Source organism: Anomalospiza imberbis, chromosome 7 (genome assembly GCF_031753505.1).
Source record: "Anomalospiza imberbis isolate Cuckoo-Finch-1a 21T00152 chromosome 7, ASM3175350v1, whole genome shotgun sequence".
NCBI classification, from domain to species: Eukaryota; Metazoa; Chordata; class Aves; order Passeriformes; family Viduidae; genus Anomalospiza; species Anomalospiza imberbis.
Genome location: NC_089687.1, coordinates 8,030,896 through 8,056,496, shown reverse-complemented (window position 1 = coordinate 8,056,496; position 25,601 = coordinate 8,030,896). Strand labels below are relative to the sequence as shown.

The 25,601-nt window shown below is 37.2% G+C and overlaps 1 protein-coding gene and 1 long non-coding RNA gene across 10 annotated transcripts in view; one reads left to right on the top strand and one right to left on the bottom strand.

The window, feature by feature from the left end:
• Positions 1–25,601, bottom strand: part of DPP10 (dipeptidyl peptidase like 10) — a 444,603-nt gene that overhangs the window by 137,980 nt on the left and 281,022 nt on the right. Inside the window, exon 1 of one of the 7 annotated variants that reach the window (XM_068195264.1) lies at positions 10,346–10,525. The exons of 5 other annotated variants lie outside the window; for them this stretch is intronic. In XM_068195264.1, coding sequence (XP_068051365.1) covers positions 10,346–10,415 — 70 coding nt within the window. In that variant the 5' untranslated portion in view covers positions 10,416–10,525. Of the gene's footprint in view, positions 1–9,379; positions 9,426–10,345; positions 10,526–25,601 lie in introns of those variants that run through there. One more of the 7 variants, XM_068195266.1, reaches the window with a different exon arrangement.
• Positions 10,584–15,448, top strand: LOC137476860 (uncharacterized). Of its 3 annotated transcripts, none has more exons than XR_011000669.1 (4): positions 10,584–10,826; positions 14,001–14,068; positions 14,368–14,495; positions 15,059–15,448. It is a non-coding gene; the product is annotated as an uncharacterized lncRNA (long non-coding RNA). The 3 variants fall into 3 exon arrangements; XR_011000670.1 differs by having other exon boundaries at positions 10,611–10,826; positions 15,054–15,448; XR_011000668.1 differs by having other exon boundaries at positions 10,611–10,826; positions 15,005–15,448.

Sequence of the window (25,601 nt, the reverse complement as noted above, 5' to 3'; positions counted from 1 at the left end):
TTAATGCACCTGTCTGGTTTTCTTTTTTTTTTTTTTTATTTTTTTATTTTTGTACCATAAAGAAGGAGGAAAGTTACTGGAAGGACTGAATAAAATAGAGTGCCATAGCTGAAAAATATATACCTGGTGCTCATAATTAGCAATTATTAAATGGAACTAGAATAAGTATCATTACATTATGAGGAAAGTCTCAAAAGGAAGATTCTTGCATTTTCTCCTCTACTCCATTACAAGGTTATAAAGGCATGCAAGAAGGGCTGATCCAAATACATGAGCAAAAACAAAATTTGTTTTGGTGTAACTTTGCTTTTGGCAGATCATCTGTATTTTCACACTTAAACATTTTGCTTTGGAAGAATATTAAACATCTTTCTAAAAGAGGGATTTTAAATTTGTTTACACTTTCTCATTTTTATTATCTTTAGCAAACATTTTCCTGATGGTGAAATTGTCAAACAGATTTTTTTATTTTCATTTTTCATGCAATTAAAAACCACAAACCCTTCATGCACCTAATTGAAACACAGACAGAATTGCTCTCATATTTCCCAATTGTAGATCAGTTTTAATAGTTCTAAAGACAAACTTATTCTAGTTTACAGGTTGAAATTTAAGTCATTACAAGGAAGCCACTTAGTAGTTCAACATACTCATATGAAGTATATGAATTTGATATTGTCTTCCAAATTATATATTCCAAGTACATAAAGGCTGGAACGTCAGAACTGATGAAAGCAGAATAGATTGCACTCATTTTATGCAGTGCATTCAGAGATTTCAGGGCCAAAAGAGCTCATTATATACTTCTATCTTGAATTCTTTCAGAGCCAAGATTACAGGATTTTGACCTGCAATTCTGGCACCAGGCCTGTAATTTCCTGTTGGGTTTTCTTTTATAAAGAGCACGCAGGCTTGCTTTAAACACTTTAGTGCAGAATCCACTATAGCTCTTGATACTATGAGCTGACAAACTAAAAAAACAAATCCTACTAGGATGCCATTAACACCTTACTTAAAGACCTTTCACTATAATCATGCCTGGGGGAATTAGCAATAAAAGAAATCCATTTAATTTTACAGTGTAATGTGAAGAACACTAAGGAGATGCCAGAAATTGGAGCCTATTCCGCTCTGTTCTGTAGAGTGCCCACTTCAACTGTCTGAATCCAGTTTATGGCACTGAAAAAATTCACTGTTAGGGTAAAAACACAGGTTGTGTGATACAGTGACGTATCCAAAGACCAACTATTATAATTTAATTAAGATGTGCATATAAATTTCTATTCTCCATATAAAATCACACATATCCAATCTGCAGAGAGCAGAAACATTCCTTTTCCTGCCCTGGCATTTTCCCTGAACATGAAACTCAACAGGAAGTGACAGCATTACTGTTTGTGTAACACTTACTTTCATCTTAGATCAAAAAAAAAAAAAAAAAAAAAAAAAAAAAAAACCAAAAAAAAAAAAAAAAAAAAAAAAAAAAACCAAAAAGGCAGCATTTTATCAGCTTTCAACACACAGCCCTGAACAGGAAACAGAGGTATTCCACCTTTTTTCCCCAAGAAAAGAGACCAGAATTGGAGCTTCCCAGGAAGAAAACTACTTCCTAGGAAGAAAATAGCTACTACATTTGAGGATAGATGCCTTGTTTCAAGCAGATGCCAAGAACCCTTGGCCTGATACCAATGACTCCAAGAAAGACTTTTCAAATTCCTTACTCAGCAGCAGGGCAGAGGAAGAAAAGCTTCCAAGCTCCCTGGAGTGAAATATCAGCACTATGAGTCTGTGCTCAGTGATGAGGACATGCTTGGCATGTATTGGTTTTGGGAGAAAGGAGGAGAAAGAAGTGCTTTAATTTTCATCACTTAAAAAAAAAAAAAAAAGAAAAAAGAAAAAAGAAAGATGAAAAAAAATAGAAAAAAATAGAGTAACTCTTGGCAGGAGCAGGTTAGTTATTCCATATAGCAAGGAAAGCAGCTGGGAGAAAAATGTAACTTTCAAAATATTTGAAACTCATCGCTGACAAAGTTTGGCACAGCTTGGACCTGGCACTTGCTTCAGGACTTAATCACTGTTCTCCTTCTCTCTAAGAGAAATATCAGGAGTATACAACATAGAAAGCAAAGAAAAATATATTTATTTTCAGTAAATAAGCAATACCTACAGGAGTACCTATGAAATATAATTTTATTTTCAGCTATGAAAAGACAAAAACCTGTCACTCATGCTTCTGCAGCCTTATAGCCAGTTAAACACTTCTTCTGAGACACCACAAGGCAATGGAAATAAAGCATAATGTAATAAACAATCTGTAGCCCATTTTTTTCTAACCTGTTAGCTTTTTAAGACAAAAAGCCTTTGAAATCTTTCATCACAGAGTTATTTCCAAGTTCTGGGTTTCTAGGTACTACTTCTTATTATCATCCGAGATTCTATTGCATTTATTTTTCACTTGTAAAACAGACACTCGAGGGGGGGATAAACAGTGCAATGCCAGCACACCCTAACACAGTTAAATGCTAAAGTGATGTGGCATCTAGCTCTATACAACATTTATCTTTACATATTTCATCAGAAAATGTTCATACACCAATTATAAATGCAATAAAAAAGTCATATGAATATTTAAAAAATTATAAATATTAGCTACATTGTGTAGACATCAAGATTTCTTATAATCTTGCATAAAATAATACTCATCCTTTTTAAGAGCATACTCATCCTGTTATGATGTTCTGCTACCTGTCTGCTAAGTGTTCATACACTGAATTATTCAATATGTCCAATTAAAATCAATTGTGTCGTATTCATCACACACCAAGAGAATAGCATCAATTACATTATTTCACACATAGCTTATTTTATAAAAGAATACAGTTCACATAGCAAAAATGTGAAGTAAACTCTTCTAAGTAGCAATCAACAAATGCAGTGCCTATTAAAATCCTGAGTTTCATGCAAAATAAGAAGAGGACAGGGTGATACCCAGCACTGTGAGACCAAGCAGCAGCTGAGACGTGGCTGAGCAGATGCACAGAGAGAGGAGAAGGATGAGAGTCCTGTGCCTGGGAAGGGCTCATATCTGAGACCAGATCTGAACCTGCTCCCCTGGCACAGCACCAATCACTTCATCTAGATCATGAATTCATTTAGGTTTCCTTGTGCACCAGAGATGCTGGCCAAACTAATATATAAATAATCAATATAACTGACAACCTGCAAGTGCAAAACTAGTTATTTTTTTCCCCTTCAAATAGGTTTTTCTTCCATAATTAGGCTTTAATGAATGCTTTTCATAAATGTCAAATGAAACATTTGAATAGCAAGTCAGTTTAGAGAAAATGTTTAAATGTTTTAAAGCTTAATGCATTGAGGCAACTTCTGACTGGTAAGTCATAGAAGCAAAACCCCGAGAGCAAACCCCAGCAGTGACGAGGGCACTGCTTTCTCCATCACTTACACTGTGTCACATCCACAGTGTTTTGCCTGTCACCCAAAGCAACTTCAGCTATAAAAGCATCCTGCCTGGCTTTGTTTCCTTTGAGTTCAAAAAGATTTTTGAGCAGCTTGAGCACAGAACCAGTTTATTATACTTTATTCTGGGATTGCTCATGGTGCCGCGGGCAGTGACAGTGGTGCACTCAGATGCCTTCATTAGATGGCTGCAGAAATTGTGGTGGTCAGGAGAATTTCAACCTGTCGTATTTTCCATTTGGACAGCAAATAAAATGGACAGTATTTCTAGTTCAGTTATTATGATGGGTTTATTTATGCCCCTGCATCCTTCCATTGGTAACATACTGTAACAAAGATTGAACTGATGCATGCAAAACACTTGAGCTCAGGGAGGCAGCTGTGGGAGTCATTCCTGCTCAGGTCAGGGGCACTAGAAAAGGTATTCTGCATTATATTTCGTGGGAGAAAATGTTGTCAAAGTGTAGAAGAATGCATAGAAAAGTAAGTTTCTAATTTTCCTTCTGCATTTCTGCAGTAAGAGATGCCCTTTCCAATAGCCCTAGGTTGCATCAACCATAAAGATAAAGCATTTATTATTTATTAGTCTAACCCTTGGACTACTCTTTTTTTTTTTTTTCATTCTTTTGGGTTTTTTTTCCACCAGGCTTAATTCTACTTACATCCAATTTTCTCCAGCTGAACTGAATACTGGAAGATAAATGGGTAACACTAATGGGGCTGGTTACCTAATGATAGTTCTAGAGCAAATCATACAGGCAGAGACCAGAAACAATGACACTGAAGAGTAAAGGAACTGTTAAAGGCACCAAACCTGACCTCTTGCACATCATATAGGAAAACTAAACTATCAAAAAGCCAGAAATTCTTCTAAAAGGCAGCAACAAGAAGACATAAATATGCCAAAAAGAGCATAACTTAAAAGAACATGTTTAACAGCAATAAAGGTGTACATGAGTCTATACCCCAGAACATCATTAATACTGCAAAGGTATTTGTAGATTCAATTTTTCTTCACAGAATATTGTCTGAACTAATTAAATATGACACAAGAAATGATAAATAAAATTTTTAATCAGGGTTTACTAGATATAGTAGTAAAGGAAGAATCTAAGTTTTTTATTTCTCTCTAAAGCTTCAAGCTAGAAGAAAATTAACTACAATCAAATTTTAAAAAGAGAAAAAAAAACAGAATAAAAACTCCACTCCAAACATAAAAAAACCCCAAAAAAACCACACAAAAACCCCACCCAAAATCAACAACCAAATCCAAAACAAACAACCAAAACCCTGTTTTTTCATATTCCACATTCAAGCAAAGAATCAGTAGCTGTTATCAGTCATATTATACAGCCATGAGATGGAAGAAGAACAAGAGAAGCAGATGCCCTTACAAAGAAGGACACCCAGAACACAAAATGGGTTTCCAAATGTTCTTCATCTTGGTGGAAAGCATCTTCTACGAGAAGCAATAGATAAATTCTATTAACTGATATGAAAGAAAAGATGTGGGGACAATGCTGCAGAAGGTAACTGGCATTGCTTGTGGCAGAACCAGAATGAATATTTATGATGTAGATCAAAAAAATCTTTAAAAATTGTATTTACTCACTTATACAGACATGCCAAAATTCTTCCAGGTTGTTCACCAGTGCATTCCTTAAATTAATCTTTCCCCTCCAGAGGAAATTACTAAAACTAAGAAAGACTATTCTCATTACAGAAGACATAAGAGGTTATTTCAGCTCACCAACTGATGATTCCTGTAATACAGAGAGACACGACAAACCCAAAATATTCCCATAAAATCTAACTGTTATATTTCTCATTCAGTCAACATTAAGAGTTATTGCTATTCATGAAGGACCTGTGCAGGTAATGTTTGAGTGTTACAGGAAATTCACAGCAAATAAAAGGCACTGAAGTAAAAAGTCAGTTCACTGGATTTCAAAAGCAAATTCATACTTACAGACAAACATTTCCCAGACACTTCAAATCTACAGCAGACAAAATGAGCTGGCAAACCTCTCTTCCTCATCCTGCTATTTTTCAATAGATGGAGAAAATCTCTGAGTGGCTGCCCTGGACATTCCTCAGGAGTGACTCTGGAACAGAGCTCAGTGAACCTCCAGCAGGGATGGAGGTGTCGAAGCCTGAATGCAAAAGCAGGGACTTTGTCACGCACCCACTGCACGGGGTGGCTGCACAGGGACAGCAGCTCTGCTTGCAGCACGGACAAACAGGGAGCAGAGCTGGCCCTCCAACCATGGAGCAGCCACTCTGACAGAAATCAAGTGCCACATCACAGGAAGGGAAGTGTTGGTGATTCTGTGCCATTCTGGCTACAAAATGAAACTGAATTTCCTGCAGAAGCAACAGCACATCAGCGGTGTGACTTTCACCACTGGTGTGACTTTCACCACTGGCTTTTTGTCATCTTGCAAGGACTTTAACCTCATTATATTCTAGGTGCAGCACTTTATATGGTGCTACATGTAACACTTCCACTGTAATTTTGCCTTTTAAAGCTACATACTAATCAATTTAATATGGTGCGTGGTACCACCACATAGACTTCCCATTAAATAAGGCCATTTGGAGGGTTTTTATAAGCCATTATCACTTGGAGTCTAGTTTATAACTGTGCATAGGATTTTTTAGCAGAGATTACCCCATTATTGATATGAGGTTGTAGCACAGGCTGTAATTGTTTAAGTAAAAGACTTAACGCTTTGAGATGAAACTGGCTTTGAAACAGAATACTACATCCAGCTTAACAAAGCAGCCACATCAACAACACCTGCAGAGAACAGTGTCTGTCCAAGAGAGAAAATGAGCGCTTACAGCTTAAAATTCAGCTTCAGAATTCTGAAATGTCTGAATCCTTCCAGTGACACAGAGAATTGAGTCCTGCTCTCTGCAGATTGCATTCTGATATTGCCTATCAGTCACATGCCAGCCCGTGATATTTCTTTTAATGGGAAAAATACATTTTATAGCATATATAGCAGATATAATATTAACACTTCTTCCACAAATTTGAAACACCATGATCTTAGCACCGAGCCTTACAGAAGCAGAGCCACTCTAAAGTACATTAAAATCCTCGTTTTTATTTTAATGATGACCAATTTTTAATGATTTTTTTTAACAGTGAGAATAAACACCTGATTTTTCCCTAGACATGTTGTGCTGACTGAAGATTCCTGTACCTTCACCTTCTATCAATATTAACTGGTATTACAGAAAGGTTGCAGAGAGAAGTTTGATAAAGCTGGGCAAAATAAGAGGTATATAATAAAATTCGTAGAGCTACAGTTACAAGCTTTCATTAATTCCTCCAAAGGATTACTTTTTAGTTCTAAAAGACAAATTACCTCAATGGCAGAAGCTAGAGGCTCCTTGGGTGAACCACACTAAGAGTTGGATCATTAGGAGAGGTAAGTATTTTGGAGAAAGGGAAGAGGAAAATAAAATCTCTTAGATCAGCTTTTGAAAAGAGAGCTCAAGCTGTGTTATTCAGCTGGAAATGTTTTACCACTATGCCTTTTGACATAACAGATGGCACTGTCACCCAAGTAAGCACAAAATCAGGTTCAAATAACCTGACTGGCAATCACAACAGCTTTAAGCCAAGTTGTAGGAAATAGGATCTGACTGACCTTACAGATGACCTGTCTCTGTCTTAACCTTTGTGTGGGTTAGTCCTGACTTTTATGACTGACTGAACTGAAAAGACTGAAAAGAGGTTTGCCACATCTCTAAAAAAATGTCAGAAACACTACAAGATGTTCCATGAATTGCTCCTAAAACACTTTGTGAATGTAAACTTTTACATTTGTTCAAAATAGCTTAAAGCCTCATTTACCTCAAATAAAGTTTCCTCATCCAACAAAAATCCTTAAGCATCTCAGTATTTGAGCTGACCCACAATCAGCATTTTTACATAAATGCACACACTTCCCTCTCTCTTTCTTCAGTTCAGCTGCTATAGCAGAACATTCACTCAGTTTTTTAAGCTGCAAATGAGCAAGCTTCAGACTGATATCAGAAAGGACAAAACACAATTACTTCAGCACCCAACTCTAGAAAAAGACCTGAGAACTGCTATTAGGTCTGGGATCAATCAGTCCTGTGAAAGGAAAGGCTTCCAGTCAAGCTCCAGTCTCACAGGTGCTGGAGCAATCCTACTTCTCCCTCTAATTGTCTCAATTTTATTGAAGATGAAAAAGTAACTCATAGAGATGGGAACTCTGTGCACACAGTGAATGCAGAAATACAATTTACATTCTTCTTTGGAGATGCCCTAAAACAAATCCTATGATGAAATCTAATATTAACTTTAGGATAAAATCATTGTATTCCCATAGGCCCCATAAGTACATGTAGTATTGTATATACATTTGATACTAACAAACTTTTTCTAGAGGGATTTATATAGGTGGATATATTTATCTTCTAATTTGGATGATTAAAAGCCTCTTGCTTCAGTGATATGCACCCCCACAAGCCCCCAACTAGGCAAGTAGCAGAGAACTAAGAGCCACTCTTTAACTACTGTTGCAGGTTAGAAACAATTAAAACTATCAGTAGGAATTAATTATTGTTTAGATTTTTTTCCATTCTCTCCCTGAGGATGCAAGGGTCTGCAGGTCACTTGTACTCTTCTCTTCCTTTATAGTTAAATCAAACTGATTGATTTGTCTTGATATGGGGTAGAAAAATCTTGGCCACAAAGTAGAGAAAGCCTCCTCAGTAGAAGAATCCATTTTATTCATTAGTTAAATGTTTTTCCTTTACAAATGTATCATTTCCGGCAGCAAGAAGTCAGATTGAATACAAAAATTATCTGACCTGTGCTACTAACAGGTGGCTCATCTGACTAATATCAACAGATCTTGGTTGTTTTATGCTTTTTATTAAATGTATATTTGAAAACAGCAGTATTCCTGAGAAATCTCTCACATCACCAGAGATTTTATAAGAAATGTAAAGAAACATTGTATAATTATACCTGCTGGGCTGTATACTTTTCACAGGATGAACTTTTCTGGAATTAAACTGCCTATAAGTACCATTCAAGTGTTTTTTCAGTGTGCTTTCTGGTCATACACACCCCCTGTCCACGAGCAGGGCTCAGGATTTCCTTGTGATCTATGATTCCTCTGACTTTTGGGGCAAGTAGCAGTCATAGCTCTTCTTTCATCAGGGGGAAGAGAAGGACCTCTTCTCTGAATTGAGAGGTTTTAATATTTCTAGTGTTTATCTTCTTTTCCTTAAATCCAGCTAGGATTCTATTTTTTCCCCCCTCGTTTTACCTCGTTTCCTTTAGAAGAGGATTTCTGAGGAAAAGCCCCACTGCTCACCGTGACATCAAGCACCAAGAGATTGCATTGGTGTTCCAAAGTAACTCATGCTTTTATCCCTTTTATTCCTACAGCAATACTTTCAGACTTTGAAACTATTAAAGATTCAAAAGTCCCAAGAATAGTATTAGAAGCCCAAATTTGAATATTAACAAATCAGCATCAGCTGGTGCATCTCCAAATGTTAAGAGTGTAAATATTCACAAGTAGGAAAACAAGTTTCTGGTTATATTAAGCAGTATTTTTAATACAATCTCCTGAAAAATAAGTAAACATTAGAGCACTTGAGGTTGAGCAAACCTCAGGAAAAGCTAAAGGCCATCCTATCCATGGGTTCAGTTATTGGGGTGCCTCAGCTCCCAGTGTCTACAAACACGGGACAAAGTATATGATCAAGCAGAAACGATAACACACCTCCTCTTCCTTCCCCACACCACTTTGCCCCTTTCCACACCTCCTGATGTGTGAAAAAAGCAAACATAAAAATGTAACTTTATTGATCTGTGCTTCCTTACAAAGCATTGAAAAAACCCTACCTATTATAAGTAGAATGAAACCCACAGAAACGTCCTGAAAGTTATAAAATACAATTCAGTGATCTGCGAAGACAAAAAGAGTTCTGTTAAATAAAGCTTCATGAATGATTCACAAGGCCCAGAACTCCCTCTGTTTCCAGCAGTGATCTCAAGCCAGTTTAATATTTCTGGGTAAATAATTCATGTTACTTTTGTTTCTAGCAATAACGTGTTCTGAAAAATGCTGGCTGCACAGCATGCTCTGCTCCTTCCCTGGATTTTCAGGCTGTGCTGTCTGAAAGGACATCACTTAATTCCACTTGCAGGAGTCATCATCACCTGGTTTTGAATATGAATAAAGAAGAATGAATAATGACCGAGGTTTCAGGCATAGCTTCAGCTGTGATATATTAAAATGGCCATGAACATGGAAAAGTAAAGTTGGTATCTGTACATTAGATACAGAATCACCACAAATGATGGAGTATTTCTGAGAGCAGGCAGACAGTGAGAACTGAATGCTCAGGATTTCCAAGGACAGTCCCATGATAATGTGGAAAGGCACAAAGATTTGGAAGGGCATTTGAGTTAAGAATGGTCTCCTAGTACATACTTAGCTCTTATACTTTGCAAGGATAAAGTCTGCCAGCAGTAATGCTTTTTGACTCAAAAATTGTCCTTATATATGCCACATTCTGCCACAGGGAAGGCAATTATGTTACAAAGATTATTATTTAGCAGGTTTTTGCTATCATACTGAAAAAGATCTTCCTGTATAGTGCTGTTGCATCCTACAGCACACTACAGCTGTCACAGAGCTGTAAACATTACCAGCTTACACCTATTAAAACAGCCAATTTTGGGACCTTACAAAGGTAACATCGCCTCACGCATGGATTCTTACGAACAATTATCCCGCACAGCTTCAGCTACCAGAACAAGCAGAGCAGGATACCTTCCCTGAGCTAGCTGCAGAATTATCTTCACCTTCCAAACCATGGTGGGAGATCTGAAATCTCAGGGTCTCATAATGTGGGCCATGATGGCTACCAGCCATTATCTCAATCACGGCGGTGATTCACGCTGGTGCTGCAGGACGGAAGAGCAAGGCACCGTGGTTCCTCTTGCTATTTGTCTCCAGAAGAGCACAGCAGCTGCTCACAAGGACTGCTCTTGTTATGTTTCTCCCTACCAGCTTTATGTCACAAAACTAAGATGCAAAGCCATTATGATCCACCCGTGATAATGCCTGCTGAACTACAGTGTGCTTGGATAAAGCAGCTATTATGTCACTCAAACGTGCATGAAATCACAAACTGGGAGGGAATACAACTATTCTGAACACAGCTGAAATCCCATTCGCTCTGATCAATAGCAATAAGTGGGCTAAGATCAATTCCACCAAGCACAGTATCAAGCAATAATATTACTATTGCAGTGATCACACATAGAAATAGGAAAGCTTGAGGTGGGAGCTCAAGGAGGGTTAAGTTTTATTATTCAATATACAGTTGAAGCAGAGACAAAGAAAAATGTAATTTTCAATAATATTTAATACTTATGTGCAGATGGCAATACCTCCTACACATTATCTGTTTATTCCTATTGGTGATCTGCTTAAAGAACAGTCTATTAATCACATATTTTTTCTGCCTTCAGCTTTGATTGCAAAATTGTCATGAATAATAAATAATTTCCTGTACTATCTCCAGAGGCTCAAGAAAAAGTACAGCAAGTTCCTTTCATCCCCATATGTATCTCTCCCACAAATTTATGCCTCTTTCAATTTCAGCTCCCCCTCAAATGATGTATTCCAAGCTTGAAAAGGGGGAAGACATAAGTTACCAGGGCATGCTTCACTCCTAAATATCAATCACTTAGTCCCTCACTAGCAGTGAAATCTACTTTATCATCACTACTGGGGATACATTTCAATTCTGACAGAAGCCATTGAGACAGACTTTTAACAGCAACCATCAGAAGAACAAAACAGAGTTTTCAGCAATTCCAATTGATTTCAATGCCAGGGTAATTTCACCTAATCAACAGAGACTGATTCAAGTTGGAGCTCTAGATAGTTATTGATTTGAGTTTGGATTTTTTAAAAAGGAAGAGCCAACATCTTTGCTTCCAAACATTTATGCAACTGTCATGTTCAAAGCTCTAGATTTTGCAATATTAAAAAGTTTATGATAATCTAAGATGATGATCTGATGTTATTAGTTCTGCTGACATTTAAGAACTTCTCCTATCATAATTTTAAAAACACCCCTCTCTCTCTGCCAACTTAAAGGTACAAAGAAAAATAACACAATTACATCAGTAATATAATTCACTATAATGCTATCATTAACTTAATTGACACTATGCAAATTTACATTATCTCTGGATGTGCCTTTTATTTATAGAGGTTTTATTATTAAAGATACAAACACTAACCATGCCAGATCAAATCTTGCCATTTGAGTGGGTTTAATCTACCCATTAAACCTCTAAGATGTACTTTAAAAAAAAACCTGGTGAAAAATTGCCAGTATTCCTTGGAAATACAGATGATGTTTACCTGTGTTCCCGGTGCTGGCAGAAATGCTATGCAGAATTTATAAGCATATTTTAAATATATTTTAAGCAGCACTTCTGTTGCCTGCCTTATTCTTGTCAAAGTGAATTTCATTCTTTAAAGCAAAATATTTTCTAAGCATTGGTGCTAATTTCTCATGTTTATGTCTCAGCTTAGACATATCTTTAGTTACTTCTTGTCTTTGTCACTTGTTCTGTCCTTCCAAGAGGCAAACTTATGTAACCCTGTCATTTCAGTGTGCAGCACCACAGATGAGGGAGGAGTTTGCACATGGGAGGTTTCCAAAAATCAGATTTCAGCCTAGTCTCTATACACTGCAGTTTAATATTAGAAAATAATTCCAAATTTAAGTAACTGATTATAACAAATGCAGGAATTCTTGATCTCTCTTAAGATATCTGAAATCATCTTTAAATTCCAGCACTAAAGGAAGGATGATTTTCACATGCCAGCACCACAGCAGAGTGTACTGCATATGGAAGTATCTGTGTCTTTTTTTCTAGTTTCTTTAAAACCTGCAGATTCCATAGAGTATGGCTGACCCATGCTGAGTTTTCAGCTCTCAGACAGTGCTCCAGGTCTGTGGTTCACTAACCAAACCCAGACTCCCATGAGGAGCAACAACACAACATCTGCAAGCATGAAAAGGTGCTATCCCCAGGCAGAATTAGGAGCAATGCCAGGGTATTTCAGCCAAGCAGCCACAAGTGTTCCAGTGTGTCCCTTGGCATGTGATCACACTTCTTCACTCTGCCCGCAGGCACCTTTAGACTGGCTACTGATTATCACTGCAATACTCTAGCACACCCATATACAAATATTCTGGGCCTAAACAGAAACATCCTGCATGGCTGTTATGATTTTAGAAAAAAAAGAGAAAAAACAAAACCATTCTGGGAACATGAAAGATAGAAAGAAATATTTGAAAGTGAGGTTTTAGATTTTTTCCCATGTCAAACTGCACTTTCAACTCCCTGAGAAGATGTAATAGGATAAAAGCAAGTCTGACAGCTATTCAACAACCCAGATCTTTCAGGAACAAAAAACAAGTAGCAGTTTTCTGTGAGCACTGCGAAGAGTAGCCAAGTCTTAGAGGAACAAAAAACAATTCAATTGCTCTTTGTCTTAGAAAAAAGGCTTCACATATATGAAGAACCTGAATAAAGGCAAGGCACAATTTTCTTCTCCTTGTTCTCTTTCATTCATTCAGGTGGAGTCTTCAGAGAAGAGACATTCACTACATGAGCCTTGCCCAAGTGTGGGCACAGAAAACATGAGAAGAGAAGGGGATGGATTCTGACAACCACAAAGTGCACCTTGACACTTTAACATCCTGATTAACCTGATTTCTTTAGTGAATTTGAAGATATAATCAGCATGTGAGTTATAACAATAACAACAACATAATGTACAAGTACTTGCTTTTGGTTTAGGGTTTTTTTGTGGTTTTCTTTAAGCAGAACACAAGGTCTGTTGCAGGTCACCTGGCTAGGCTATGCTCCAGCAGCCTGGCCTTTCACCACACTGAGATATTGGCAACACTCCCTGAATGAAGCTTCCACTTTCAGTAATTTGTTCAAAAGTCATCTGTCACTTTAATGTGCTCTGCACTTAGTAGATAGACGCCAATCATTCTGAGACATTTTCTTTTCTCCTTCTCTCTGAGAATAGTGTTCAGAATTATTTAGTTGTTAAAATGTGACACAATAATGCAATAAAAAAGGCTTCACTTGGTAATGGATATGGATGAATTTTCAGAAGAGTATAATCAACTTCTTTTGGGTCATCAGAATGAAGAACTGAACCATCAGTCTTCCAAATAAATGTGTTCCGTTTTCTAGGACCTGAAGTGAAAACTGTGATCCTGAAAGCCCCCAATGACTTCCTAAACACAGGGAATCCTAAATGGCAAATGAATTTACTTTTTAATGTCACCTTTTCCCAGGTGCTATAGCTTCTGTACATTCATTACAGGCACAGTATGCCTACCCGCACTCAAGCCCCAGTCCAAATCAATACATTATCTGTCCCACAGCTGGTCCTCTGTGCTTCTCAATCCAGGCATTTGAAAACAGACAGAAAGTGGAGAGGGATCCTTCCAAACTGAGTAGAAGATGCTTTTTTTCACAGTTGGTTTGGTAGAAAATCTTTTTATTTAGTGACTGAATAATATCCAGTCAGAATACAGAAAAAAGGATATTTTTTTTTTTTAATCCATCTTCTCCTAAAGATTTTTTTATTCTATCCCCTATGTCACCTCAAAAATGCTTCCGAAGCTGGGGATCTCTCAACTGGAATGACTAGTCCTGTATTGAACCTGCCAATTCCAGATCCTGAGCTGGAAGTCACCTCTCTGCTTGTACTCTTGCTCAACAGCTGCAGGAGTTGTGGGCTGGTTCCACTTCTCTGAGCTGTTTATTTTTGCCAGAACATCACCCTGGAAACTCACCTGTCCTTGCTCATCCCTACAGATGAACCTTTCTCAGAGTCACTGGTTTCTAAAACACAACACAGCAGAGTGACTGCAGCACAATCATTTCTTCCCTAGGACTACAGGTGTTAGTTTTAAAAGAAATACACAATACTCTTGGAGTGCATATATTCTTTCTCTATATTACATGGATATAGAGGTTGTTTTTACTCTCATGAGGATCTTAGCATCATTTACAGGGGATTTAAGCAGCAGATATCCTATGAGTTCCCTGGTGAACAAACTGGGTATTGTGGGACCCACAGGTCCCCCATGGGGAGCCCCATTCAGACCATTCTCATGACATTTTAACTTCCCACTGACAGTACATTGTAAGGTCTGTCAATCAGTCAATTCTTAATCCATTTAAAGTGCACTCTACTGCTATTCTGGTTAATGTGAGAACTAAATTATTTGCTTAATTCTAAATGACAATATTTTACTGAAAATGAGTAATGGGCTCAAGTGTCCCATTTACATCTACCTTTCCTACTACTGAACAGATAAGCATCCACAGACTAGGTGGAATTTAAGTGTTTAAAAGCATGATCTAGAGACAACAAAGCTTCAAAGCTAATCAAAGCCTGTGTTTTAGTCTCTCAGCACTAAAGTCTAAGAACTGCAGCCAAAATCCTCCTCTCAAGTACAGGTTGCAGAAACGGGTGAAACAAAACAAGAGGGGGTGGTTGGAAAAGCTCTTTGAAATGAAAAATAACAATGTGTAGCTGAATGGCTGCCCAGAATTAGAAACACTTGACAGAGAGAAAGAGAAGAAACTATGCTGCTAGAAGCTTCAACAGAATGCGAAATACTGACCACTCCAAAGCTCAACCTACAGATGAGGCAGCCTGATTTCCTCCTGAGCTCTAAGGAGCTCCCTGTGCACCACCTCGCCAAGGATTTTATGTGGGGACTGGGAAGGCAATGCTTGGAGTTTCTGTACACTGAAAAACAAATTAACCATAAAATATGCTTCCAAATACATAAAAGAAAATTGGCCTCCACCAATGCAATTAAATATACATTATAGGCAACATTCTGACTGTATTAAGATTTCAGTTCTTTCAAAAACAAACACTCACTTCACCACAGGCAATTGCAGCTGCATTTGTGTGGGAAATTCCACAAGACACTCCTGACAGAAAGAGCTGATTTCATTCCTGAGAGTTCATAACTAATTAAAATTTCAATGAAGCAAGTGCACACCTGTCTGCCCATGTTGTTCCTCCAAATCTATCAAATCTTCAGTATCAAGCCAGTGAATCTTTTAAAGAAAAAAACCAAACAACAAAACAAAGACAACCAAAGCCACCAAACCATTAAGTATTTTAGGAGTTTGGGATTTTAGCATATGCCATTGAATTCTGTATTAGAAGCTGGTTGATATGCTCAATGCTAGAATAGATTTATTGGCAAAACAAACATACTACAATAAAATTTTACAAAGCCAATATCATATAACAAACTTTTTTACAATTTCATCAGCATAATATTCACTTTGTTCCAAACTGACATGGCACTGACCAGCATCTATCCATGAAAGAAAAGGAGACTGCATTTCAGACTGTAATGTAATTTTCACCAAACAAGGATCAAAATACTGTTTTTTCAAGATAAATGGATCCATTTTGGCTGGTAACAGTCTTTCATCAAATAACAAATGTAATTTGGGTTTGTGCAGCAGAGGTTATTTGCTGTATTGTTTTTAATCCCACACTATTTGCAAATATTAGATGATAATGATAAACACAGAGCAGTCAGCTGTTTCTAATAATTCCCTGGACAACCTTTGCTATGCATGTTTCCCTCCAGAATATACAGGGACAGATGTGTTACAGTGACTTATAGGAAAGTTTTACTTTAAACGTAGACTTTAAATGTAGGGTCAGTGCAAAGCTCTTGAAGTGACATAAGCTGAGTCACTATGCACTATTAATGAAAGAGCTGGTGAGCTGCAGAAACCACGTCTGTGTGCCAAGAAAACATCAAATGGACCATCACCATGTGGCCCAAGGTCTTCACAATTTCTACAAAGGCACAGAATGAATAAAAATCTCCTTGGGATCACCAACAAACTGAAAAGACAGCAAGGAAGAATGAGAGGTCTTTGAGGTAAATTCCTAGAATGCAGGAGTTGCCAAAAAGATATAAAAAAACCCTCACCCTTTTAGAAATCTCTATTTCTCATTTTGTTTACTTGCTTTTTACATGTGACCTGCAGTTAATCCTGGTGAGAGCCCTGATCCAAAGCAAACAGTACTATATTAAAGGAATTCAATGTAAACCTCTGGGAAGTTTACTCCCCAGGAATTCCAAGAATCTCAAACTGGTTTTCGTTATAAGAATCCCTCTTTGTGCAGAAATACCACTGAATTCAATTCACTGAGTTAAATTCTTTGCAATGACCGTTCATGTAATGGTAACTCAAAATTAAGGTGTAATCATCTGCACACTGTAACAAAAAATCAATTCAGAAAACTCAGTCTAAAATATTACAATTTTCCTGGTGTAAGAGCTTTCAAGCTAAGCCTGAACATGTCATGAAGTCTTATAACATGTTGCTCTAAATGAAAAAAAAAAAAAGAAAAAAGGCAAATTTCTCTTGCTAGCTAATTACTGCTCTGCAGAGACCAAATGAAACCTATATGTGTATTCAGGAGAGCTGTAGCCCAGCAGAAGTTCTCTGGAGGCAGGAAGAGTGCTGGAGATCTGAGAAAACCCCCACAGATCCACATAACTGAGAAGCCCAAGACAGTCCCTGTATCTTCACAGAGTGAGGCTGATTTAGGTGCCCCACCTCCCCCAGGAATATTTGACAAGTGATCTTCATTGTGGAAATACCTGGAGATTCCTGGTAAAACAAAATAGTCCTTTCCAACTGCACTTGTATTATGATCTTGAGTGTTGTGTAAGGGCTGTAATGGTTCATCTAAATTGGCTCACAAATATCAATATAGTGATTCACATGGAAAGTTATGCTTCTGTGCTTAAGAGTTTGCAAGCCTGAGCTTTTGGTCCAGATGTTTGCAAAGTGCTGGATTAGAATGGCCACAGATTTGTTCACAGGTGTTTTGCAAAGTTTAATATTCACTATTATTCACCACGAGCAACTCCACTAAATCAGACAGACAGGGCTAGAGCTGGTAGGAGTGGATACAAATCAAGGTGTAGAATTCTTCCTTTGCTCTATCTCATTTATTGTCCCTAGTGGTAGAAAGAAATACCAATTATACACATGCAAAAGATTTTACAATGACCTTGGAATAACATAATTAATATCAAATTAATTTCTGATACTTAGAAAAATATTAGAGTCCTGTTCACAAAATGATTATTAATAAGCTTTGTTATGTGGGTCAGACAGTTTTTAAATAGTGGCCTTTTAATTAACAGGAAAGAAAGGAAAGTAAGTCAGTGGCGTTTTGAGGCTCCCCTTTAACCTTGTCACCTATAGGAAAAAACAGAGGCTGACATTAAATGGAAAGGCTTTGATATTTCAGACTTATCTTACACTGTGTTTTACACAACTCACTCCTCTCGTAAAGGTAAGCACAGACCCAACTGAGAGATGATGAAGAAAGAAAACTGACAGTGCAATGACCTCTGTGGTCAGAGCCAAAGCTAATAGTTCTGGGAACTGATCTTTGATTAACTTCTTCCCCCTCTTAGCTTTTTGAGCCTTTGAAATCAGTGACAAAGTTCTCTGTGCTAACTCCAGTACCACCAGTTCTCTATGTACATGACGTTCTTTCAGAAGCAGCTTTGCAACAAATCCCCATAAAGAGTGAAGTTGTATTTCTCAATTCTCACTTCTCTGCTGCCTTATCATCGCTGCAACGTGCCACTGAGACAAGATCAGAGAGAAAAACTGGCCCCCATGCTCTCTGTGCATGCAAACCAGGAAAATTATCCGGGCTAGCTGGGTTTTTTTCCTACAGGGACATGGGATAGAAAAGCAATGTGGTCTTTCTGGCATTTCTGGTGTATTTATCCCTTAGCAGGGGCAGGAGGGAGAGCAGGGTATATTAAGTCATGTACCACGTTTTTGCTTTCCATGGTTTAGGAGAGTGAGTCAATTCAAGGGGTTCATTACCCCTGGGCAGAGATACGAGCCTGGGATATCAAATACTGTGGAGTTCCATTTCTTACACTAATATAGAGGTCTCACTTGATGGCAGACTTATCACTCCTACTCTGACTCATTTCTTCAGCTATTAAAATGGAAAAAAAAGCTTTTTCATTCCTGCAAAGGTAAATATGATCATACCTGTAAGGCAAGTCAATAATATGACAAAGGAGTCTACAGAAAAACACAAAAATAATTACATCCAAAAGCTGGTCTCTTCATCCTGTCCTTTGCACCGATGTGAGAACATCTGTATAATGGGACTGATGACAACAGCCATGACCACCCCAAATAGCAAGGAACAATATTTTTATAATTTAATGTGGGTTTAAGAGTCCAAAAATCATCACTGCTACTGCAACTTGCCCTCTGCGGTCTTTGAGTTAGTAAGCAAATTATTTTCATCAAATGAGTTCAAGTAAAAGTGAAAAGTGTGAGCATTTGTTGCGTGACTACTACAAATTCATAGCATCCATTTTTTATAAGGATTTTTTAGTAAGCAGCTCACCATGCACGCAATGATTTCTTGCAGCTTATACAGAATAATGATATTTAAAAATTAAAACAGACAGATTTCAGCAATTCCAAATTCCTTCATACACGAGATTATTCTAAAAACCTAGGAATAAATGTCCATCCCACCCCACCCAACCCCCCCCCCCGCTCTGTGTACAACTACAACCACTGTACTGGAGCTGCCAAAAAACCCCCCCAAAAAACCACCTCAACATTAATTACATTGATACAACCAGTATTTTTCTTTCCTTCTGTTTGACTCTAGAATTTCTAAAAGCCTTATTTTGTTTCTTACATCCCAAGATGATCATGTGCCAATTTTTGCTACAATTCAGGAAGAACTCCCCTGACATTATACAATTAGCAGCTGACTGGCACATTCAGTCATCAATTTCCACAACGGCCCTTGGTTACTGGGTTTTTTGGGCCACAAAACCTTTTTAGCTTTTGCTTTGCATGTGGCATTAACTGCTGATGTAACAGGGCATCAACAGTCTGATGATGCACCTAAAAGCATTAAAAAATTCTCATATAAAGTATTTTAATACACACAACTCCACAAAATTAACTGAGAAAAAATAAAGGAAGAATTTTATGCATGAAATCATTTCAACAAATCTACTCAACTCATCAAATTTAAAGTGGCTACTAGGAGAAATGGAAGTGTGATGACTTTTAAGCCACATTTCAAATTCTGATCAGTGTTCTTTGTTTAGGCCTTTGTATATACAAATCACTTTGTTCTTTCCTGTTCTTTATCACCCACTGTCCTTTCTTCTGCACACAATGAGCTTTTAAATTTTGAGCCATTTAGTTATATCTAACCTCTACAGCACTTTTCTTCTGATGGATGTATTCTTATGAGATGAAAATTGTTCTATAATAGTTGAGATTTTTCAATAAAGTAGTGTTCGGTATGCAGTAAGAAAATGTTAATCACGTGAATAGTTTTTCATTGCATTTATGCAGCATAATATTTAATAATGTGGCTTTATCACAGAATTTCACTAAATGATATAAAATTCACTCCTGCAATATAGAACTCATTCACTCAGGTGTTCATGAGCTGTTCCCTCTCCTGGACAGCCTTGCATTCTAACTTTCTAAGAACAGGAAGAGGAAATGTTCTGACATATAAATTGAGAATCTGTTTTCTTCTTAGTGATGGACTCCTAGCATGGTTTTCAGTTTTTTTTTTTTCCTTTACTTCTCCTGGGGTTGTATTTTGAGGGTTTTTAAAATTAGTTTAAATCTCTTGTATTACAGAAGGCTGGGTAAAAAAATAAAGTAAAATAACAGGGAATGCTGCCTGTTAAACTGACTGGATGTGCAACCACAAAGGTTCTGGTAGCAAACATGGAGGTGAACCCCTTCAGTTTGCTCCAATACTGAAAAATACCATATTGCCTGCTGCCAGACTGAAAGTTTCTTTCTGTCTAAAGTATGAAAAGTAATCAGGGAAATCACAGACATATGATTTTTTTTTTTTTTTTTTGCTATTTCTTCCCTAGAAAATATATGAAAATAATTATGAGGGAAAATATTCTTCCAATTGCCCAAAGCACCAAATTAATAGTCAGCATATTATATGAAATTAGTAATAAGGTAAGAAAAGATTATCATCTTTAATTACAAAAAATTTTGAATCAATTATTTTACTCAGCTACTGGTAAGCAATTGCAAAGAATATTTTCTCTGCTAAGAAAAGATAATAAAACCAATTATAAAATTCAATCACCCACAGAAGTACTACTTTACAACATGTAAATACAAATATTTTTCTTTATAAAATTATTTTTATAACCTGTTCTTCAACCATCACATTGTGTGCAGTCCTACCCATTTTAAAGTAGGTGCCATATTATTCCATTTTTAAATAATCCTTATAGTAGCTGACTCTTAGATACAGATAATGCTTTGGACATTGAGTGTTGAATATAAGAACTTTTTTGTCATAAACCAGTGTACTACCATTGAAGGACCTCTTTCCATCTCAAGATGCATCTTTTCAAGTTTTTGAATTAAACTTGTATTAGTATTTCATTGATTAGCACCTTAAAGTATTCCAGCCATTCAAAAGAAGGTCCATTATGCTTTCCTCATGATTTTTAATTGTGTTGAAGTCAGTGTCCTATAGCTGTAGACACAATAGTGAAGATGTATCAAAGAAACAATTTCTATATCAAGAAAGAGTATATTTTATTATATAAATAGCTTCATTAGAGCTGGAGATAAAAATAAAGACAAACTGGTAGGGATGAAAAACTTCACTGTCCTTCAGATGTTTCTTTCTGCTTTAATTATATAGAAGTTTGATTTTCAGCTGCCTTGCTTGCCATGAAGCCACACCGTAAAATACAGTAGGATAAAATGCTACTGAACCATAAATGCTTGCTTGACTCGGAAAGTAGTTACTAATAAGCTGAAGAAGAATCTGAGAAGAAAACATTTCATCAGAAATGCTCTCCATCCATATGCCCTGACAGTCTTTTCTCACTGCTGCTCAGACATGTGACCTTCAAACCAACAGTCACAAAACTCTGAATGCACCAAAAAATCCACTCCAGCATAGGCTAGAGTTGGCAATATTCATTGTACAGCCAGTATTTATAACTCACTGGCATTAGCAGTAATAACCAAACATTGTGTCTGAAAGAAGAGACACTGATGAGATCTTAGCATTATTCACAGTGAAAAATGTTCTTTCTTCAGTGCAGTGGTTGTTTATTCTGGACCATTCTGGCAAGGGCAGTGCATTACTTCTCCTAAGAGCCCCTGCACTTGCAACATAAAGGAAGTCACAGTGGCATAATGTCCCTTCAGCCAGGCTCACACGGCTCTAAACTCTCCTCTGTGGGGCACAGGGAAACACCTTCGTATTGAAGAATACTCAATGCAGAAAACTGTTCTGCAAATTATTTCTTTCGTCAGATTCTTCCAAATCTATGAACTGAGTTGGTCATAAAACTTGCCCTCTGAACCTGAATATTCTTCATCTGTTTTCAGTGTTATAGTGGATGCTAAAAAAATTCAGAGGAACGAACAGTATAAGAAATAGGATTCTTGGCTATTAGATTCCTTTCCCACTTTATGAGCAGAATTCTATCACATTCACATTTCTTGAATAAAATCCTACCCTCATAGAATAAACACAGACACAGTGCAGCAACAGAGTCCCAAGGATGACTGAAAACTCTAAGACTATTTGCAATTCAGATGTTAATGTAAAATAACCTAAAATTATGAGTGAATAAATACCTAAACAGAAATGGATTAAGTTATAAGGGGGTGTAACTACTATTACAATGAAATCAATAGCAAAATTTTTAATGCCTGCAGACTCAGCAAACACAAGGTGAAGTAAATTCTTTACTCCTTATAAGCTGGGACATATCTGCCACTCAGTAGAATCATGTCCACGATTGCTGCTGAGTTCATCCCAGGGTTTGTCACCAAACAGGAGAAAGCATTTGTCCAATGAAACAAAACTTGGTTTAGGGTTTTAACAAAGTCATCAGAAATTCCATTTTTCTTGAAAGAAATATAACCTGATATTATATTTTTTTTTAATTGGTAGAGGAGTGGGAGAAAACAAACAAACAAACAAACAAACAAACCAAATCCCAAGTATTAATGCAAATAACTGTACATTAAATTGGGAATAAAGCAGCATAGCAATCAAATCAAGGTGAATCCAGAGAGTCAACTTCAATATTGTATTTGAATCAAATAATCTAATTAGTTAAATTGTTGGATTAATACAAACTTAATAAATCCTTTTAAATCCCAAGAAAGCTCTAAGAAAGCTTCTGTCAGTTGAATTATAAGCCACAACTAAAGGCCTATAGCTGAATGTAATAAAATCTTTAATTCAGAGCCAAATAAACATTTTAATACCAAACTCCCATCAATCCTGAATTGATGGTAAACCAGGACCATCACTTTTTTCCCAGCAGATCTCAAATGTTACATTCACTTCTTCTTCCAGCAATTAAGAAACTGCCATGCAGCCTTAAAGAAAAATTCTAATGAAGTCATAAAATTTCTGTGCACACAATGTACAGTTTATTAAAATTTGACTATTTTAGATTCTTCAGGACTCAAACAGTGCAGCAGGCACTGAGAAGCATATTCCCTAAGCTAAGTTTTAGAGGTGTTTCAATCATGAGAATATTTTCTACCCTAATGGCTTTAAAGATTTTACTGTTGCTCATATATGGCCTTACACACGCCCATTAAAAGAATCTGGAAAAAAAGGATTACAGTAAAAATATCAAACTAGATACAAAAAATGTGCACAAACTCTCCTCACTGGCAAATACACAGATGCCCCAGGAAAAACAGTCCAGGACTATAAGGGTGCACAGCTTTTTTTTTTTTTCCTTTTTTGCCATTAGAAACCCTGCAGATGTGAAGATCTGCCAAAGGGTATTAGATATTATTCTTTGGTATTCCAATTTTCTCTCCGTTTAGTCTTGGGATTCTGGTACATTAATGTTTTAAGTGCTCTGCTGAACAGCAGAAAGCAGATTTTTGTGTTTCCCTTCTCTCTCACAGTCATAGAACATAGAACACAGCCAGGGCCTCAGCTCTAGTCATATTCTATACAAATCAGGCACAAAGCCTCCCTCCAGAGCACACCAACTCAGATTTGCAATGCCTACTTCTCCTAGCATCAAATTGGAAAAGCTAAAAGCTTAAAATTTGTAATTATGAGCCACAGAAACATCAAAGGATTTAGGAGGCTAAAATCACATTTTTACTCTGAGCTTTTCTATCCTGAGACACCATCTGAAATGAAATCCAAGGAATGACACTTTCACCAGGCAGCTCAGCACACTCCAGATTATGGCTTGGAAGAACCTTTCATTTGAGCAGAAAGAACAAAGCTAAAATCAGTTAATCTCAATATATTCCATATCAACTTCTCGGACAATGCTTTTTGCCTTCCTATTACATCCTTGTCATCCCATACTGGGATATTTTAACACTAAAAGACAAAACAAACAAACAAAAACCCCACAAGACTATTTTGGAGGCATCTGGCACAACTTGACCTTGGTGAAGAAACTTTTTGATAACACATTTGTCACCAATTTACAGAACACTCATCCCAAAAAACTTATAGAAATTGCTAATGGAATAGAACTAACAACCACAACTACTCAGCATTCATCTATCAGCACCAATAAAAATAAATTTTAGCTCCTTATGACTAGATGTCACCATTCCTCTTGCAAACAGCTAAATTTAGTGGGAACTAGGCTGCAAGTCAAACAGGCCACCTTTGAAACTTTTAGTCTGAGAACAGAACAGGTATTTCTGAGCATCACAAAGCAGAAACTGATTAAGAACAGAATTTAAATTGTATGAAAGAACTGCTATCAGACAGGGGGTATTTCATGTACCTGTAATTGTAGTGCGATAAAACTGTACAATAGTGCTGTAATCAAACTTTCCAGCAAAAAGAAAACTTGGATGCTTTTTCTACTCCAGCACTACACTGCTGTCTTTTTTATTAAATTACATAAAAGCTTTTTACCCACTATTTCTATTCCAGCATGGAGGCCCTTAGCTAACCAGAATTTAGGGAAATTAAAAAAGAGAACAGGGCATTTTTCAGACCAGTCTTTTCTCCTTTCAATATATTTTTACAAACTGTTTTCCTCTTGCACTTCCTTCAGCTCAACAGCATTTTGTTATGTCACTTGTCAGAAATGTGGAAGCTTACAGGTTCCTGGGCTCACCTTCAGTATCATTCTCTATTTAAAAATTCCAAAGACCCTTTCTTTTCCATGCTTACTGAATTGTTACTTCAGGTGACCAAATAACTGGGATTAGGATGCCTGTCTAAATTTTATAATTTTATAGTCTTGAGCTATGCAGCGCTGGATTGCATAAAATATCTTGGAGACTTTTGACATCCAGTTTGGGAGTCGAATACCCCATTTGTGGTCAAGTGCCTGTTACAGTCTGTGCAACACCCAGGATCAATCAAGGCTTAATCATTCTATCCAAAATAAAATCCCTGCAGCACAAAGCACTGAAAACTCCCTGCTCCAGAACACAGCAGAGGGTGGTACTGTTAGTTATCTGGGAAACCAAAGCCAGTTTCAAATCCAGCAGAAGGGGAGGCTCTTTGGTTGGCTGGAAGCACAGGCCCTGCAGTCCATGCCCCCACAGCCCCTGTGCCAACACAGTCACATCAGAGTATGAAAAGAAGAAGGGGGGAAAAATCCAAACCAACCCAAAACCTACTGTACACAAAACTGTAGAGGATAAAATGTTCATTGTATATTATACAACAAGTTCCACCTCTGGACTATACAACACTTGATGCAGCTTTGAACCAAATTGATTTTGCAGTTTCCAAGGAAAGAATGCAAAAGTGATGAGGCTGAAGGACCACAGAAACTGTCAATAAAACAAAAAATGAGTGATCTGAATGTTAATCAAAAGCCCCTGCTAGCTCCTCCTGACAAATGGCTGGAGGAAGGACTGAGAAAACTTGGAAGAATTTCAGAACTTTAATGTTAATGACAACAAGTGG